The sequence below is a fragment of the Excalfactoria chinensis genome, chromosome 1, assembly GCF_039878825.1.
Source record: "Excalfactoria chinensis isolate bCotChi1 chromosome 1, bCotChi1.hap2, whole genome shotgun sequence".
Lineage (NCBI taxonomy): Eukaryota > Metazoa > Chordata > Aves > Galliformes > Phasianidae > Excalfactoria > Excalfactoria chinensis.
Genome location: NC_092825.1, coordinates 160368482 through 160385797, shown reverse-complemented (window position 1 = coordinate 160385797; position 17316 = coordinate 160368482). Strand labels below are relative to the sequence as shown.

Sequence of the window (17316 nt, the reverse complement as noted above, 5' to 3'; positions counted from 1 at the left end):
GTTAAAAGTCTCTTTCATTTGGTGAAGGCATGAATTTAAACATCTAGTTGGGGAAAGAGGGAATCTAGCTGCTAAACGAAGAGGCGCCTTCAGTTGGCCACAGTTCAGGGATCCCCGACAGGACAACAGAGAGGCGGCTTTATTCCCAAGAGCCCATCAGCTGTCACTCCTCTGTGCTCGTGGCACTCTGGCTGGACAGGGAGAGGTCCCTTTTGTCCGTGAGCCCTCAGCATCCATCAGCCCTCAGACCTAACTTCAGCCCTGCTCCCAGAGAGACCAGGCAGGCTCAAGGTGTGGGAAGCATCCTGCCTGGTGAGTCACCAATTTCTGCTGCAGGTGGGTTTTTCTTGCTGCTGTCACGTTTCTTGGGTGAAACTGTTGGTTAATGCAGATTTTGGGAGGAGGGAAGAAAAGAAATGAACGTGTGCTTTTAGGAGGAAATTTTTCACTCAGAGGGTGGTGACACACTGGAACAGGTTGCCCAAGGAGGCGGTGGATGCCCCATCCCTGGAGGCATTCAAGGCCAGGCTGGATGTGGCTCTGGGCAGCCTGGTCTGCTGGTTGGCAACCCTGCATGTAGCAGGGGGGGGTTGAAACTGGATGATCATTGTGGTCGTTTTCAACCCAGGCTGTGAATCGTAGAGTCTGTGATTCTGTGAGTCTATGATTCCAAAAGGGTGTCTGTGAGTTAAAAGGCACCTGCTTGTGGGAGCAGCTTCACAAAGGTGGGCTGACTTTTTAGAAAGATCTGCATTTGAGAACAAACAGTTCTGTCATCATCTCTGATTTATTTCTTTGTTTATCTATTTCTCAATTTTCTGGCAAAGAGTAATTAGTTTTTCCATTTGCTGGTATCACTTCTCAAATGACTGCTCTCAAAAGGAAAGCTCTCAGGGGCCTTGTTTGTCTTTCTGAATCAGATCTTGGTAAACTGACCAAACAAACAAACAAACAAACAAAAAAGTAGGAAAGACAAAAAAAGTGGGAAAAAAAAAGAAAAAGAAAAAGAAAAAAGGGAGAAAAAATAAACCTACCACCAACCACCCACAGCTGCATTTTACAACCTCCACAAAAAGTTTAGGAATGGGAAATGAAATGCATCGCGACTGAGCAGGTTTTATTTCAGTCTATTAAAATCAACCCTCATGGAATCGATGTGTTAACAGTGAGCAAAAAAAAAAAAAAAAACAACCAAGAAAAAAGGCCTTCTGTGCTAACAAAACTGTTAACATCTGAGATGTAGGAAATTGGATGTAGGCTGGGCTCAGCTGATTCCTTCTGTTTTCCTTTGCTTTCGTTTATTCCTCTTTCTCCTCCCCCTTAGTTCCTTTCTGTATTTCTTGCACGGCATTTTTTTTGCTGCCTGATAATGCAGAAAATGTGCCATCTTCTGTTCTTTTCAGCAACTACACAGTCCCAGAAAAAATGTCCTCCAGGGAACTCCTTCAAATGAGCCCACTAGTGTGCACACGTACATGCAGGCCCATGCATGTGAATGTAAACCTACATACGTGTATCTCCTAAACCTCTCTGAGCTACCAGCTTCTCTTTGTTTGCAGCTTTAGTTACCCGACAGGACAACAAATATGCTCACCATGGGGTTCCCAAGGGAACCAGAAAGTAGGGCAGCTCGGCCACTGCTACTGAGGGCAGGAGGGGAGGAGGGAGATGGTGCTTGGTCAGATCTCCCTTCCATGGCTGCACTGGATGGAGACCATACCTCTGTTTTGCCTTCTAATCCTCACTTTTGCCCACACACCCATGTCTGTGTCCTTCCCCTTGGAGGTGCTCTCGGTCAGTCTCCCTCCACTCCTCTCTCTGACACAATGCTAGTGGGACACTCAGCAAACCTGCTAAGAACAGTGTGGTCGGATATCAACATGCAGCCGTGGGCCCAAGACCTTGCCTTCATGTTTCAAGACTTTTCATTGGAGATATTTCTGCATTAGGCAATGTATGGAAGGGCAAGGGAAACTACATGGCCTTGTAATGGTCTTTGTGGGCTTCCCTTGCAAACAGACTGGGAGGTGGGCAGGGGGCCTCTCCCAGAGGCACCATCAGCTGCAGTGAAGTGGGGGAATGCCACAAACTTTGCCTGCATTTGCATGAGGAGTGTTTTGCTGAGGTAATAACTGCATTATTCTGCAGCTTATACACGTGTTCTTACTTCCATGTGGTCCTGTACTGTCCTATGTAGAGAATCCTGCCTGTCTGACTCCTTAGTGAGGCTGCTTTCAGTTGCAGATTGGATTATTTATTCTTTAAAAGAACTTTGAATACTATTAAACCAGCCATTATTTCTACCATATCCCTGACAAGAAGGCAGGAAGGCTAGCAGCAGAGTGCAAAGAGGAATAAGTAATGAGAGTAAGATAAATATCCTCAGTGGGTGTATTTTTCCTCTGTGTTCTTTTAACCCCAGTGATATGTGTTATGACAGAGGAGCCAAAGATCTTCTCTGCCTTTTCCCATGTGCCAGAAAAGTGCTAGAATTTTGGCCTTACATCACAGTACCTTAAGGCACTTTTAGGTCTGCTAGAGGTGTAGCAAACCTTCTGCCTTCCATGAAATATGGAGAGCTTTAGGATGATTTAAAGCAATGTTTCCCCCCTCCCTTCTCATCATAAGTGGAATTCAGCTGAAACAGGGAATAGGGGCCCCACATTTTCTCAGAAAAGTTTCTGACCCACAGGGATTGGAAAGAGGGGAGGGAGTTGTAGTAAATCAGAACATCCATAAGACATGGAGTTGGGTCAGGCTTCTGACCTGAAGTCATCACTTCAGAAAGGACACAGGTGAGACAAGCAGCAAGCCCTAGTCTTGGCAATAAGCTGTAGTGGTCAGCAAAAACCTTTTCATTGTGCCTTTCAGTCTTTCCATCTGCAGTACTGCATCCGGGCCTGGGGTCCCCAGTACAAGAAAGATGTAGAACTCTTGGAACAGGTCCAGAGGAGGGACACTAAGATGATCAAAGGGCTGGAGCACCTCTCCTATGGAGAAAGGTTGACGGTTTGTTTAGCCTGGAAAAGAGAAGGCTCTGCGGAGACCTCATTGTAGCCTTCCAATACTTGAAGGGAGCGTATAAACAGGAGGGGGAATGGCTGTTTAGGAGGGTGGATAGTGACAGGACAAGGGGGAATGGTTTTAAACTGAGACAGGGGAGGTTTAGGTTACATATTAGGAGGAAGTTTTTCACTCAGAGGGTGGTGACTCGCTGGAACAGGTTGCCCAAGGAGGCTGTGGATGCCCCATCCCTGGAGGCATTCAAGGCCAGGCTGGATGTGGCTCTGGGCAGCCTGGTCTGGTGGTTGGCGACCCTGCGCATAGCAGGGGGGTTGAAACTGGATGATCATTGTGGTCGTTTTCAACCCATTCTATGATCTCACCACTGGATGGCATCAGGGCTCTATTTTTTTGTAACTGTTCCAAATCTCTCTCAACACTGCTTCATGCAACAGCAGCTGCATCAGTACATGGATGCTGGGAGATTTATCAGATTCTTCTTGCAGGATTATCTGTCTTAGAGCATGTTGACATCCTGTTTGTGACCAGGTCAGAGGCACTGACACTGCCACATTGAGTCAACACTTTCTGTTATCACACTGGAAAACACTGAGGCAGATATTTATAATGTATGAGTAAATGCTGTTAAGGTTTTTATCCATGGAGAACAAAGCTGGGCATTCTGCTTAAATGTACATCTGCAGTGTGCTTGCAGAATCCATCAAACTTTCCTAAATACTCCATAGTCTTGGATAGTTTGGATACATAGTTTGGATGTGGTGCTCAGGGATATGATTTAGCAGAGTATTGTTAGAGTTAGGGTAGTATGGTTAGGCTGTGGTTGGAGCTGATGATCTTCGAGGTCTTTTCCAACCTGACTAATTCTATGATTCTATGATTCACCTCTGCACCTAAGGCACTGAAAGGGCAGCTGAATTGTCTTCTGTATCATTTTGCTGGCAGGTGTTTTCTCAAACCTGGGTTAGCAAGAGGGAAGGTTTTTGCCATGATGTTTGTGCCCAGGCTGGTATGGTGCCTACATCTGAAAATGTCAAGAGGCATATGGTTCATCCATGTGGCTGCCTAAAAAGATGATGGCTACATGAGGTCAGAGCTCCATGGTAAATCTCTGCAAACATTGCCTGTAACTATTCCACTGAGCAGCTACAGAATTCATTCTGGTTTTGTTCTGCTATAACAAGACAGCAGATGGTCTGCCCACACCCCAGGGAGATCCCACAACTCCTGATACTGAAATGCATTATAGCTGAGCAGGTTCTACAAGCTGAGAAAGCTAGGCTTGTTCAGCCTGGAGAAAAGAAGGCTGTAGGGTGACCTCATTACAGCCTTTCAGTACCTAAATGGTCATGGTCAGCTGTTGAAAAGGGATTTCCAAATCTAATTTTCTGTATTGTCAGAAGTGAATTATTGTCTTTTGTGTTTGTCACAGTTCCCTGTAATGCAGCAAAGAGGGTATTGCTGCGGTGCTGATTTGTGACGTGTGAAATTATCCTTCATACCTTCTTTCCACGTAGAGGTGAAAGAGGGAAGGAGAAAACAGAAAGAAAAAAGAGTCTGGTCTCGTTAGTACTTTGGCAGATTAAGGAGGGCTTTGAAACAAAGAATAAACCTACTGCTAGTAATCACAACACTGTGAAAACCTACAAAGTTCAGACAAAGTCACTGAAAGGAGAGCAAGTCCATCTCCCCAGGTGAATGCTGGCTAGTCTCTTCTTGCATATATCTCAATCCCAGACTGTTGTACTGAACTCTGGGTCAGCTGGAGAGTCAATAGAGTTCCCAATGAGTAAATATGAAAGGACTTTGCCTTAAGAGAAAAGACAGACACAAAAGCTATTTTAGGGTGGCTTTCATGTGTTGTCTCTTACAAGCATGTGTAAGGCTTTCAATGGGAGATTTTAATTTATCACGCTCAGTTATGTATATGCATGTAGTAACTACAAACTACAATCCCAGGCAATATGAAGAATCTATGGCACAAGAGAAGCAGTAAAACGATTGTTTTATACAAACTCCAAGAAGTACAATTTAAGCAAAAATAATTTTAAGATTAGTTGTATAAGTAATTGTGGGACTGTATGTACTTACTCTTGTGTTAGAGAGTGATAAAATCCCTATTTAATTGCATCAGCTTATAGCAGTGAATGACTTCAGAATAACAGTCATACCTCACAAGGAGGAAAAAAGCATGCAAATCCAATTAAAAAAGTGAAATCAAAAGGAACAGCTTTTGCAAAGTCCCCCTTAAAAAGCAGTCCATGAAAATGTCTCAGTGAGAGTTCATAATGCAGCAAAGCATGACTGCAGCCACCAAAGCAAAGAGCTATTTGTATAGCTGTATAAACAGACCTCAGTCCCCTGACAAACAAGCCAGCCCAGACAATGAAATCTCTGACAGAGACAAGAACCAGGGTGAGATTTTGCTGTGAATTCACAGTCCCTTTGACTTCAGAGATGGCACTTCTCTGCTGGCCATGTTACAGCCTTCTGCGAGCAATGTCACTTTACCTAGGAGATAGCCTTTTGTCTTTCCCAATCGAAAAGCCACCCAGCTTGAAGTTGTTGATTTGTTATTATTATTATTATTATTATCTCATTTTGTTATTTGTCTGGAACGAAATTAATGATTCACTTACATTCATTTTGTGTCCTGATTTTGTGACTGAGGTTTTTCAGTGCTTACATTAGTCCGTACCACATGTGGCAGCAATGTTAAATGTTTCTAGGAAGGAGCCATATCATCCTGCTTATCTTCTGCTGCTTTTAGTTATCTTCTCCCATTATCTTCTCTTCATTTATGTAATAGTGAGAAGTGTTTATTTTGCCAGCCATTTCTTAGCAAACCTCTTCTATTCAATAAGAGGACCAAGAGCCCTGTTCCCAAGAGAATTTTTCCACAAAACTTGTATTTTTCCTACCCAGAGATACTCTTTGTGGTAGAAATCTCTGCCCTTCTTCACCAGTTTGCTGGAGTCTTGTATGCCAGAGCCCCCAGTGGAAACTGTGTGATTTTGGCCTGGAACTAAATCAGATTTATCAGTGCATCACTGCAGTGGGAATGACAGGGTAGGGAAGGAAAGCAAAGTGAAAATAACTGGTCTAAGCAGTTCCCGTTTCTGATATCCTGCAGACATCTCCCAGTGGGCATGAGTTTGGGCCCTGAGGACTCTTGGGTTCCTTACCATATCTTCTTACTGTTGCCTGACAGCTAAGATCAGAGCGGAAGCCAGAAGAGCATTTGGAAAACTCGTGGTGGACTTCGGGGCTGCAGAAATAAAATTTCTCTTCTTTCTGTTTTCAATACTGGGACACTATTCAGTTGGCCCAAGTAAATGTCATTACAATATTGCTATTAAGTTAACACTTTGGTAGAAATAAAGAAACTGAAGGAAATGTGGAGCAAAACCTTAGACAGGTTTCTATCCAATCATCTTTTCAGCACTGCAAGACAACAGTGAGTGTTATCTCAGCCTTACAAACACTTGCACATTTCCTAGCTTTATTATGAGAACCATACAAGGCTGGTTAGCCCTCTGCTGGGGCTTCTTAATTAAGATATCATTCCTACAGTGCCAAAATTTGGCTGTCCCAACCAATGCCCCCTGAACAGCTTGTGCATTGAGTCCCCCTGCAAACATGAGTCAGGTAGTGCTTAGAAAGTGGTCGGAAAGTCTGATAACTCATAACATTTCTAACATAGAGTTATTTTATATATAATTTGACTGTCACAATGAAAAGAACTGAGTCCCTTTAGAGCAGTCAGCTGATTTAAAGAATTTTCTTCCTATAAAAGCTCTACCCCAAGCCTTAGCTCTCAGTGATGTCAGAGTCATGTATTTGCCTTACCATGTTTATTTCCTGCTGAATTACATTTTGTTCTGTTCCTCAAGAGTAAATGCTGTAGAGATTGTGTGCCTTTTTTCTTCAGCACTTTGGGACTCTATTGACAACAAGAGAAGCTTTGATGTGCTTGGTCAAAAGGCCTCCCTGAGTCAGCTGTATAACTACTCTAAACCTGTGATAGTAACAAACAGAACATACTAGTAGTATAGTCATTAGCATTATCACAAGCTAAATTTTGCTCCTTTATGTTATGCTATTTTACACATTTACTTATTTTTGATGAGCATAACAATCGCTATCTCTCTGAACTATCCCCCACTAATGTACTTTCACCACTGTCACTGTGCTCTTGCATTGACCTCATAACTTGTTTCAAGAACCAAAGCCTAAAGCTTGGTTGAAGGCTTGAAATGGAGTAACTTATCTGTCCAAACAATAAGTAAATACCTATCAGTTTGAATTGTCTAAATGCAATAGGTTTTTTTCCAAGGCAATGCCTGCATGGGCTGAATTTCAGTCTGTTGTCATACCATCTTCTGATGTGAAATGTAAGCCAGAAATACAGTTGTTGCTACAGCCACTCTCTGTGACCATCACTGGACAGAAGGTAGTCATCATCCATTTTGTGTTTGATTCAGATGGAGCTACCATGCTTCTGAAACACTTGGTGTGAAACAGTAAACTGATCTGTTGACACCATACAGCTTCTTCTCTTCCCCGACCTCCTTGTGTTTCTCATGATGAAAAATGTTGAGTTGAGGAGCTTCTTATGTTTGAAGATCAAGGAAAGTTCTCCTAGGCAAGAGATGGGGCAAGGTGAGGGTCCCCTCACAGCACAACATGACTGTGGCCTGTGAGTCCCCTTAAAAATAAAGGTGTGCTGCCTTAAGGCATCTATTGCTAAAAATTAAAGATACCAGCTTAAATGTGGAATGCTAAAGGGCAGTTTAACTTCAGAACTTGTGGGCAGCCATGTGATCATTTCTGGGATTTCAGCTGCCTGCAGATCAGATGGGCATTTTTCCATTTTTCTGAGTCAACAAAATTGTGTTTGGGAAACAACAATCTCCAGGCTTGCAAGAATGGGACATGGGGAAAGTTTCAGTTTCTTCTTTCATCTTTTCTCAAAACAGGTTCCTGCACAAGCAGTTATGTTTCAGGCTTTTTTTTTTTTTTTCTTCTGTTTTTGAGTATTCCGCACCCTAAGACATAATATGTCTTTTGTGCTGTGTGCAGTGCCTTCAGCTGATGAGCCATTTTACGTGTTGAGTCTAATTATCCTTTGAAAAAACCCTCAGTCTTGACTACAAAGGAAAACTGGGCTGACTAACTTAGTGACATCCATTTTAATCCCATTTAAGTTAAAGGAGTTGAACTGCCATCATGGACTGCAGATGGCACTAAGATGTACAGATTTCCACTACAGTTCCTTTTGTGCTGTCTGAACCAGAAGGAGCCCCCTGAACCAGAAGGAGCCCATTCTTTGTTGGACTACAGAGATACCAGGAGTTAAGTAATAATGTAGAGAAGGAATCTGTTGCATTTGTCTTCATTTATTTTTGACTTAAAACCATTCCTTTAGCCTGGTTTGATTTTTGGTTTGACTTCATAGCATTTATGAAAACTTTTCCTTCTGCGTGATGTTTAGTTACTGTAAGGTGTACATACTGAAGGTGGGAAGAGAATGAATGAATAATCAAACATAAAACTGTGGATTAGTCTGGAATGTCTCTCCCCAGGCTATTAATTTGTGCACTATTAACATGTCCATCATTATTGGTTGTACAGTTTTGGAAGTTATTAATAAATAACCAAGATGGGTAATGTACTTAGCTGCAATATGCCATTGGCCAATACTTTCACTTTGCAAACCAAAGGTAGATTGACAGTGGGTTTTTCGTATTTCTGTTTTGCAGATGCTGTAGTTTTACCATGGAAAGTCTGGTATTTTTGACGAGCTTTTTTTTGCTGCTAGCCAGCACACAGCAAGAACCTTCGTAAGTATATGTTTTTATTTTATTAACTTTTCACTCATAACGAATTCTTTGAAATAGAAAGTAGGAAGTGCTTATGATCTTGAAAAAGAAGGGCAGCGCTGAGCTCTGCTCTGTGTGACAGTGACAGGGCCTGAGGGAATGGCATGGATCTGCATCAGGGGAGGGGCAGCTGGGGGTGAGAGAAAGGGTCTGCACCAGGGCAGGTGGGATCAGGCTCAACAGGGAGGAGTTCAAGTAACATTGGAACAATGTTCTCAGAAATATAGTCTGCTTTTTGGGTGATGCTCTGTGGACCCAGGTGATCTTTGTGGGCCTCTTCCAACTCATGATATGCTATGATTCTGCATGAAGATACATGAATTCATAATGTCAGATGTTGAGGTACTAAATTGTCTTTGTAAGGATTTATGAGTGCATACAGTAGTTCTGAGTAGATGGAGTGTTCTAGAATAGCTGAGTTAGGCCTGTAGGTTAAGAGTTAGTGGGTGGGGGGTTTAGGTAGGTGTGTGTACAGGTTCTCTCGCATGCATCGGGTTTTGCGTAGCAGGTGTACGCATCTACAGGCTGCCCAGGGAGGTGGTGGAGTCTCCTTCTCTGGAGATATTCAAGACCCGCCTGGACGCCTACCTGTGCAATGTGGTGTAGGGAGCCTGCTTTGGCAGGGGGGTTGGACTCGATGATCTCTAGAGGTCCCTTCCAACCCCTACAATTCTGTGATTCTGTGATCTGCGCGGGATTTAGGATGGTATAAAAGGAGTGTGACACAGCAATAAATTGAAAGAAGTCATCATGGCATCCATGTTTGTGTCTCTCCCCCGGACAGTCGAGGTCCCGGGATAAGTCAGGTTAATTGGCGAATACGTCAGTCAGATATATTTTGACATATTGCAGGTGTTTTTTCTCTCCTATCTGTAGGAGTTGATATTTGAAGAACCTAATCTATATGGCACAGAATTTGGGGATCAATCAGAGAGTATCTGCCTTCTTTTAACATATACTCTAACTAGCAAGGGTGGTAAGCTGGGTGACCTCTGCAAGGCCCTTTTAACCTCGACTATTTTTGTGTTAGTAATACTGACAAGTCTGTTCTTCTTTTCTTTAACATGCATGTTGGCTAAACATGATATTATACAAAAAAAAAAAAAAAAAAAAAAAAAAAAAAAGCCTATGTATTGGTCAATCTATTCCTATGTGATTTTAGATTTCTCATCACTGCACCAAATGTGGTTCATTTGGGTGCACAGGAGACAGTAACCGTTCAAGTTCATGGAGCAAAGAGCCCAGTTCATGTTACTGCATATTTCAAAGATGAGGTGAAAAATCGGCTTTTATCAGATAGAATCAACTTCAACCTTAACCAGGGGAACAACTACCAAGAGATAAAAAAAATAATGGTAAGTCTGCCATCATAGTGATGTAAATGCTTATCCTGCGTATAAATCATAATGGGTTATAAGTGGGTTGGAACAGAGATAACATTGATTGCTAGAGTGAAATGAGAAAATATCTGCATCAGTAGTGACAACACTCTGTTAATCCAATAAGCTAATAAAGCAATTGCTTGTGCTCTTTCGTGCCTAATCATCAAGCCCAAGGTTTTGTCACATGGTGATGAAAGATCTTTTCATCAATGTTGATCAGCGATGAAAGTAATTTTTTAAACTTTTCTTTTTTCCCCCCATTCTTCTATAAATCTGTGGCATTTGGGGGGGTTGAGTTTTTCTGATAGATTGATTTTTTTTTCATTTGAGGGGTTTTTTTCCTCCTGGAAGTGTAGCATGTAATCCTTCAACTGTTTTCATGGCCTTATCATTTCCTTGGCCATCATAGGAAACAGGGGAAACCTTGAAAAATGTACAGTCTCTCAATCCAAAGAACGTAATGTTTCCTCAGACGTTTAAGTTGATTAATTCTGCTTTACATCATTTGTTTCAGACACAATTCTTTGACACAATTTTATCACTTAGTTCAGTTGTACTGATTGGACCCATTTGGTTGGAAACAGCACACAGCAATACTCAGTTTTGTTCTGTTTACATGCAAAGCCATGGGTGCCCATCCTTTTGACTTGCCTAGGCCACAATGAGTAAAATTGTCTTGATCTGTGTGTAATACAATTAATGTATTTAAGTACATCTGTATTTTAGATATTATCTTCAAACATTTAACTTATGTTACTTCCACGCGGAAGAAAGAATAAGTATACATTAAATACATAATTCAGTGAATTTACAGATTCTGAGGAAAAATGTGTAAATGTGGTATAATGTGTATTTTGTAAATCTGCCTTTAACATGCTTGGATTAGCAGACAGACACAAGTTTATTCAGGTGATTATTATTTGTATATTCCCCCACATAGCAGAAACATTAATCAAATACATACTGCAAAACTAATGAAAAACACATCCCAAATTATTCTATCCTTCTTGTGAGCTTCCTGAAATGTTGAAAATTACAAAATTTGTCAGCAGCACAGAAGTATTCTGGATGTTTCTTTGACAGTGAACACGTTAACTTGTTAAATTATTTTATAATATAAGCCCAAGCTTAATAATTGGATAAGAAAACTTACATGTCTGCTTGATAACATATGCCTTCACAGGCACACACATGTAGGTAGGTTGAAATATTATTATCAGCAGTCACTGCTTTTTACTTGCCAAGTGGCACAAGTGTGTGTAGCACATAATACATGCAGGTTTCAATTCAACCAACCATGTGTGGTGGAGGTGAGAGGCAGAGACTGCACTGAGCCCTCCCATCCACAGCATTATGCTGTCACCTACGCAGTCTGTGCTCAAGTTATGTGCAATTAACTCTTGAGAAATATCATTAAAAATCACATAATATAAAAAGTTTACAATCTTGTGGGACTGCAATACTAGCTGTCCACGGCTGCATGTGGGCTGTGAGCCATAGGCTAGACATGCCTGACTAAAGCTAAAAGCTGAGATGTAAAATTCTAACATCATGTACAAGATTTTAGCAAAGAAACATATCCAAAAACTGGGGCCTCCAGAACAGGAACGATGAGGAGCTCTTGGACTGGGTCCAGAGGAAGGCCACTGAGATGTTCAGAGGGCTGGAGCACCTGTCCTATGGAGAAAGGTTGAGGGCTTGTTTAGCTTGGAGAAGAGAAGGCTCCAGGGAGACCTCATTGCAGCCTTCCAGTACTTGAAGGGAGTGTATAAACAGAAGGGGGAATGGCTGCTTACAAGGGTAGATAGTGACAGGACAAGGGGGAATGGTTTTAAACTAAGAGGAGGTTTAGGTTACATATTAGGAGGAAGTTTTTCACTCAGAGGGTGGGGAAGCACTGGAACAGGCTGCCCAAGGAGGCTGTGGGTGCCCCATCCCTGGAGGCATTCAAGGCCAGGCTGATGTGGCTCTGGGAAGCCTGGTCTGGTGGTTGGCGACCCTATACACAGCAGGGGGTTTGAAACGAGATGATCATTGTGGTCCTTTTCAACCCAGGCCATTATATGATTCTATGGTATGTAAATGATAAGTTAGCTGGAATTAAACATGCATGTAGACTGAAGAAAATTCATTGGGCTTTTGTTATTGTTATTTTGTTATTTTGTTATTGCCACAGAAAAGGGAGGAATAGACATTAATTCTATTTACAAAGAAATACTCAATAAGAAAGACACAGTTGAGTACCTTCTTTTGAATTATGCTTCAGCTGGTTTTGGCCATCCGCTGTGTAACTCCAAGTTCACCAGTTTCTTGACTGTTTCTTTCATTATCTTCAGGTCAAGCCAGGAAATCTGCAGCAAGATACGTTCAAGAAGAGTAAAAATCCACATATTCTACTTGTCAGTGAAAGCAGGGAGCTTCATAAGGAGACTGTTCAAAAAATCCGCATTCTCCTGTCGTCCAAGAAGGGCTACATTTTCATTCAGACGGACAAGCCTATATATACACCAAATTCTAAAGGTTAACATACAAATGCTTCACTTCAGATGCTGAATATAGATGTTACATGGGCATGATTTAAAAAAGTAATAATGTTTTAATCCTCTCTAATGTATTTCCTTGTCTTTTAACCATAGCTATCTCTGTACATTCAAGCCAGCCCAAATTTTACATTTGTGTTCTGCTGCCAGGGCTTTTGCAGGGTCTGCACTGCGTATCAGAGCAAACACATGGAAATGAGAGAGAAGTCAAAGTCTTTCTCTTCTTACAATGGTAGCCCACTGTTTGCAGTGTCAGCACTAAGCATCTTTTACACTTTAAGACCACAGCAGTTTTGTTTGTTAATAGTTTAGTTAAGTAGCAAGAGAGAGAGGTAAAGAAAATTCTTAAGTGTTGCTGTAGACTTTGACTGCAGAAGGAATATTAGATGGGTGAAGCACCCTATATAGTTTTCAGAAGTGGCTTCAAAATGATATGAAGTAATTTAAATTCAAAATGTGAAAGAATTACATTTTTTTTTTTTTAAATTTCTTGCACTTCTATTGTTTGAAAAGAGGTATTTTATCCTAAACTCAGATACGCGCTTGTAGTCAACCAACAATCAACAGAACAAGAGGAAAAGTCTCAAGTTGCACCAGAGGAGGTTTAGATTGGATGGTAGGAATTATTTATTCACTGAAAGGGTTGTGAAGCATTGGAACAGGCAGCCCAGGAAAGCACTTGAGTCACCATCCCTGGAGGTATTTAAAAGATACATAGGTGTGGTGTTTAAGGACATGGTCACTAGTTGACTTGCCAGTGATTGGTTAACAGTTTGAGTTGGTGATCTTTAACAACCTAAATTTCTATGACTATAGCATTTACTATAAAGAAAAGCCAGAAAATAAGTATGTGAACACATTTTCTTCTTCCTTTAACCAGTAAGATACAGGATCTTCATTCTGGACAATGCTATGAGGCCATCAGAAGATACAGTTACAGTTGCTGTGCTTGTGAGTATACAAATACTTTTATTGTGTGCTTCTTTAGCACAGGCATAATGAAAAGGCTTCCACAAATAGCACAAGAGTAAAAACATGCCTATAGCTCCTCTCATTTCCTCATCACTATTCACATATTGTGAGATATAATTCATTGTTGGTGCATGGAGGGAGAGAAAAGGCATGAAAATTAAGATCAGAAAACAGCGTGTGTCTTCCTTAGGATCAGTACATGAACATGTCTCTTTTTTAATATCTGGCTTATGTTTGCTTGTTTTCACTCTCTCAACAGAATTCAAAAGGGATGGTGGTTATGAAGTCAGAACGGAAAATAAAAGCAGTCTTGAGTGAAAATTTTGAAATACCTGACGTTGCCGAGTACGTTACTATGCCCTGTGCATTAACACAGCTCAGACGTCCAAATGCCACTTTGTTTAGCTTTTTTTTAGGCCCTTCATCTTCCTTTTGGTATTAATGCAGTGTGTTTAGAAACCTTTACTCTGTTAAGGAACAATTGAGCAAATGCTTAACCATCTCAGTCATATGAAGAAAGACTGGAGAGAACTGGACTTATCTAGTTTGGGAAAGAGAAGGCTCCAGGGAGACCTCATTGTGGCCTTCCAGTACTTGAAGGGAACATATAAACGGGAGGGGAAATGGCAGTTTACTAGGGTGGATAGTGATAGAACAAGGGGGAATGGTCTTAAACTGAGGCAGGAGAGGCCTAGGTTACATATTAGGAGGAAGTTTTTCACTCAGAGGGTGGTGACACACTGGAACAGGTTGCCCAAGGAGGTTGTGAATGCCCCATCCCTGGAGGCATTCAAGGCCAGGCTGGATGTGGCTCTGGGCAGCCTGGTCTGCTGGTTGGCAACCCTGCACATAGCAGGGAGTTTGGAACTGGATGATCATTGTGGTCCTTTTCAACCCAGGCCATTCTATGATTCTATGATACAATATGATATGACTACATCTAGGAGAGCACTTCTGTAAGAGTTTAATTTATAAAGTGATTTCAAATGGACTTGAGCTTTTACTTACCTTTCAGTGTGGCTTTTAATGTCATTTTGACACCACAGTGAAGATGAGGTATAGATAATATACCATAAAATGCCTGTTTCCTTATGTTTGTCTGTGGCAATGCATGTTACACGCAGTTTGCAAATGTACCATCTTGCAGTTTCTCATAGAAGTCTGATGGAGTGTTACCTAGAAATCTGGGAAGTACTTTTCTAGCTCCTATGAGAAATGAGAAATCCATTAATAAATAGATTTTTAGATTGAATCATAAAAAGGACAAAACTAGTATTTATCAATAACTGAAATACTTTAGCATCACTACATATCTGAGGAATCTTAATTTATTTTCTACTTAATCTGAACTTTAGGCCTGGAAGTTGGAAAATCAAAGCCTGGTTTCAGCAGTATGAAATGTCCAATTCTTCAGCAGAATTTGAAGTTAAAAAATATGGTAAGAGAATATTTAAATTGGATTATACAGAAGACATCATCACTACTAATTTAAAGATATACTGTGATGATTAAATCTGGCTGTAACTAGATACTAAGGATGCAATTCACAGCATTTCTGTTTCTCATTGCTATGTCTTTTGTACATGCAGAACTTCCATCTTTTGAAGTCAAACTGATCCCACTTCAGCCATACTACTCCATCTGGAGTGAAAACTTCGTATTTGATATCGAGGCCAAGTGAGTGTGCTCAAATTGAGGTCATTTTAGAAGGCAGATATGTAGATAATGAACTTTGCTACTGCTTCTTCTCCTCATCGTTAACAGTTAATCAGATTCTGAATTGACTTGAATTTAATTTTATCCTCTTGTACTCTGTTTCCACTTTATTGCTAAATCTTGGTGTTGGTGTGAAGTGCTACATAGGTCCAAGAGGTGGTGATCAAAATGAAACAAGATTTTCTGAATACTTTACAATTTTAGTAGATGGATGACAGTTTAGAGTTCTCTGTGTTGCTAAGAAAGATTTCAGTCAAAATAATAACCAGCTTTTCTTTATGCTCAGCTGTTGTTATTTAATGCAATTCAAATAGAAATGGATTCAGGTTTTAGAATGAAGTTGTTTAGTATGAAATTTTCTAATCCTCAATACTCAGTGAAGTTTAGAAGTAACAAATTCGTTCTTACTTGAGAATTGAGGTGAATAAATACAGTGAACCAAAGGAGTTTATATAAGCATTACTATGGACCTGTGCATTACTTCATCTCAGTTTGAAGTCCAACAATGGTTGGACTGGATGATCTCTTTGATCTTTTCCAACCTTGGTTATTCTATGATTCTGTGAGTTCAACATGACTCCAGAACCACTTGAGCAGCCAAAAGAAGCATCCCAGGTTCTTTTGAGATTGGCTGCTGGCTCTTTGGCCAGTGCCTGGCACAGTCTCAGCCTCAGCCATAGAGCACTCCCCAGATAACACTCAGAAGCTGTTTTTACTTCAGCACACAGCAAGACCCACTCCAGGTAAGCAGTCTAGATGTCTGTTTACTTTTATATAATCACCTTATCCCTAGCTGTGTGCAGGGGATAGCTGTATCCAAACAGAACACTCAAAATGCACCCCCAAGTTCTAGTAGGTTTTATTTTCAGTTTTATTTTCCAGCTAATCCCTGGAAAGTTTATATATGGTTGCTCTTCTGCCTACTGTCATTGAACTCTTCACATTTCATGCTGATCCCTCTTTTCCCCAGAGTACCCTGTGAAAGCAGACAGGTTTCAGTATCAGTCCCTTTTTGCTTGGCTGAGCAAACTCAGCACCTCTGATCTTGGCAGCAAAGAATCATCTTGGTTGGAAAAGACCTTTAGTATCACCAAGCCCAGCAACCTACCAACTCCCATCACTAAACCAGGTCCATTAGCACCGCATCCATATCTCTTAAATACTTCCAGGGTTGGATACTCCACTGCTTCCCGGGACAGCCTGTTTCAATGCAAGACCACACTGCCCATGAAGAAATTAATCCTAATATTCAATCTAAGCCTTGCCTGATTTACCTGGCAAAAATCCAACACCCTCCTCACTGCAATTTCCTTTCATCTGGCTCAGCATCATCTTCTCTGAACAACCACTGTTCCTTCAGCCACTCCTCATAACTCTTGTTTTCTAGTTCTCTCACCAGCTTCACTGCTATTCACTTGCTCACCTTTATTTCTCTTATTTATTATTCTCTTTGTTAGTTTTATTCATGATTTGTTGATATTATCAGTGATACCAGATAACTCAGATTTTCTTTGTGTTACTGCAGCATTCAATTTTGAGTTTATGAACTGTGGAGTTCTTTGTATATCCTTCACTATTCATTAATATTGTAATTATTTAAGAGGCAAAATAACTCAGTACTGTTCTTTTGTTTATTGAAAAGATCCTAATGATGTTAATAAGGCCTGCTTGACTTTAATCAAAATCCACGTATCAAATCCCTTTTATTCAAGCTTGTTACTCTGAACTGGCCATGCATGTAATTAACACAATATTATCTGATATATTGACTGTTGTTTCCCTTAGTTGCTAGTTATGACATTT

At 40.9% G+C, this 17316-nt stretch overlaps 1 protein-coding gene across 2 annotated transcripts in view; it reads left to right on the top strand.

The window, feature by feature from the left end:
- Nucleotides 1–17316, top strand: part of LOC140265330 (complement C4-A-like) — a 47761-nt gene continuing 30445 nt past the window's right edge. Inside the window, exons 1-8 of one of the 2 annotated variants that reach the window (XM_072361254.1) lie at nucleotides 1–336; nucleotides 8784–8864; nucleotides 10066–10258; nucleotides 12622–12805; nucleotides 13706–13776; nucleotides 14057–14142; nucleotides 15153–15235; nucleotides 15387–15474. In XM_072361254.1, coding sequence (XP_072217355.1) covers nucleotides 8800–8864; nucleotides 10066–10258; nucleotides 12622–12805; nucleotides 13706–13776; nucleotides 14057–14142; nucleotides 15153–15235; nucleotides 15387–15474 — 770 coding nt within the window. In that variant the 5' untranslated portion in view covers nucleotides 1–336; nucleotides 8784–8799. The remainder of the gene's footprint in view (nucleotides 337–8783; nucleotides 8865–10065; nucleotides 10259–12621; nucleotides 12806–13705; nucleotides 13777–14056; nucleotides 14143–15152; nucleotides 15236–15386; nucleotides 15475–17316) is intronic. The other variant, XM_072361258.1, reaches the window with a different exon arrangement.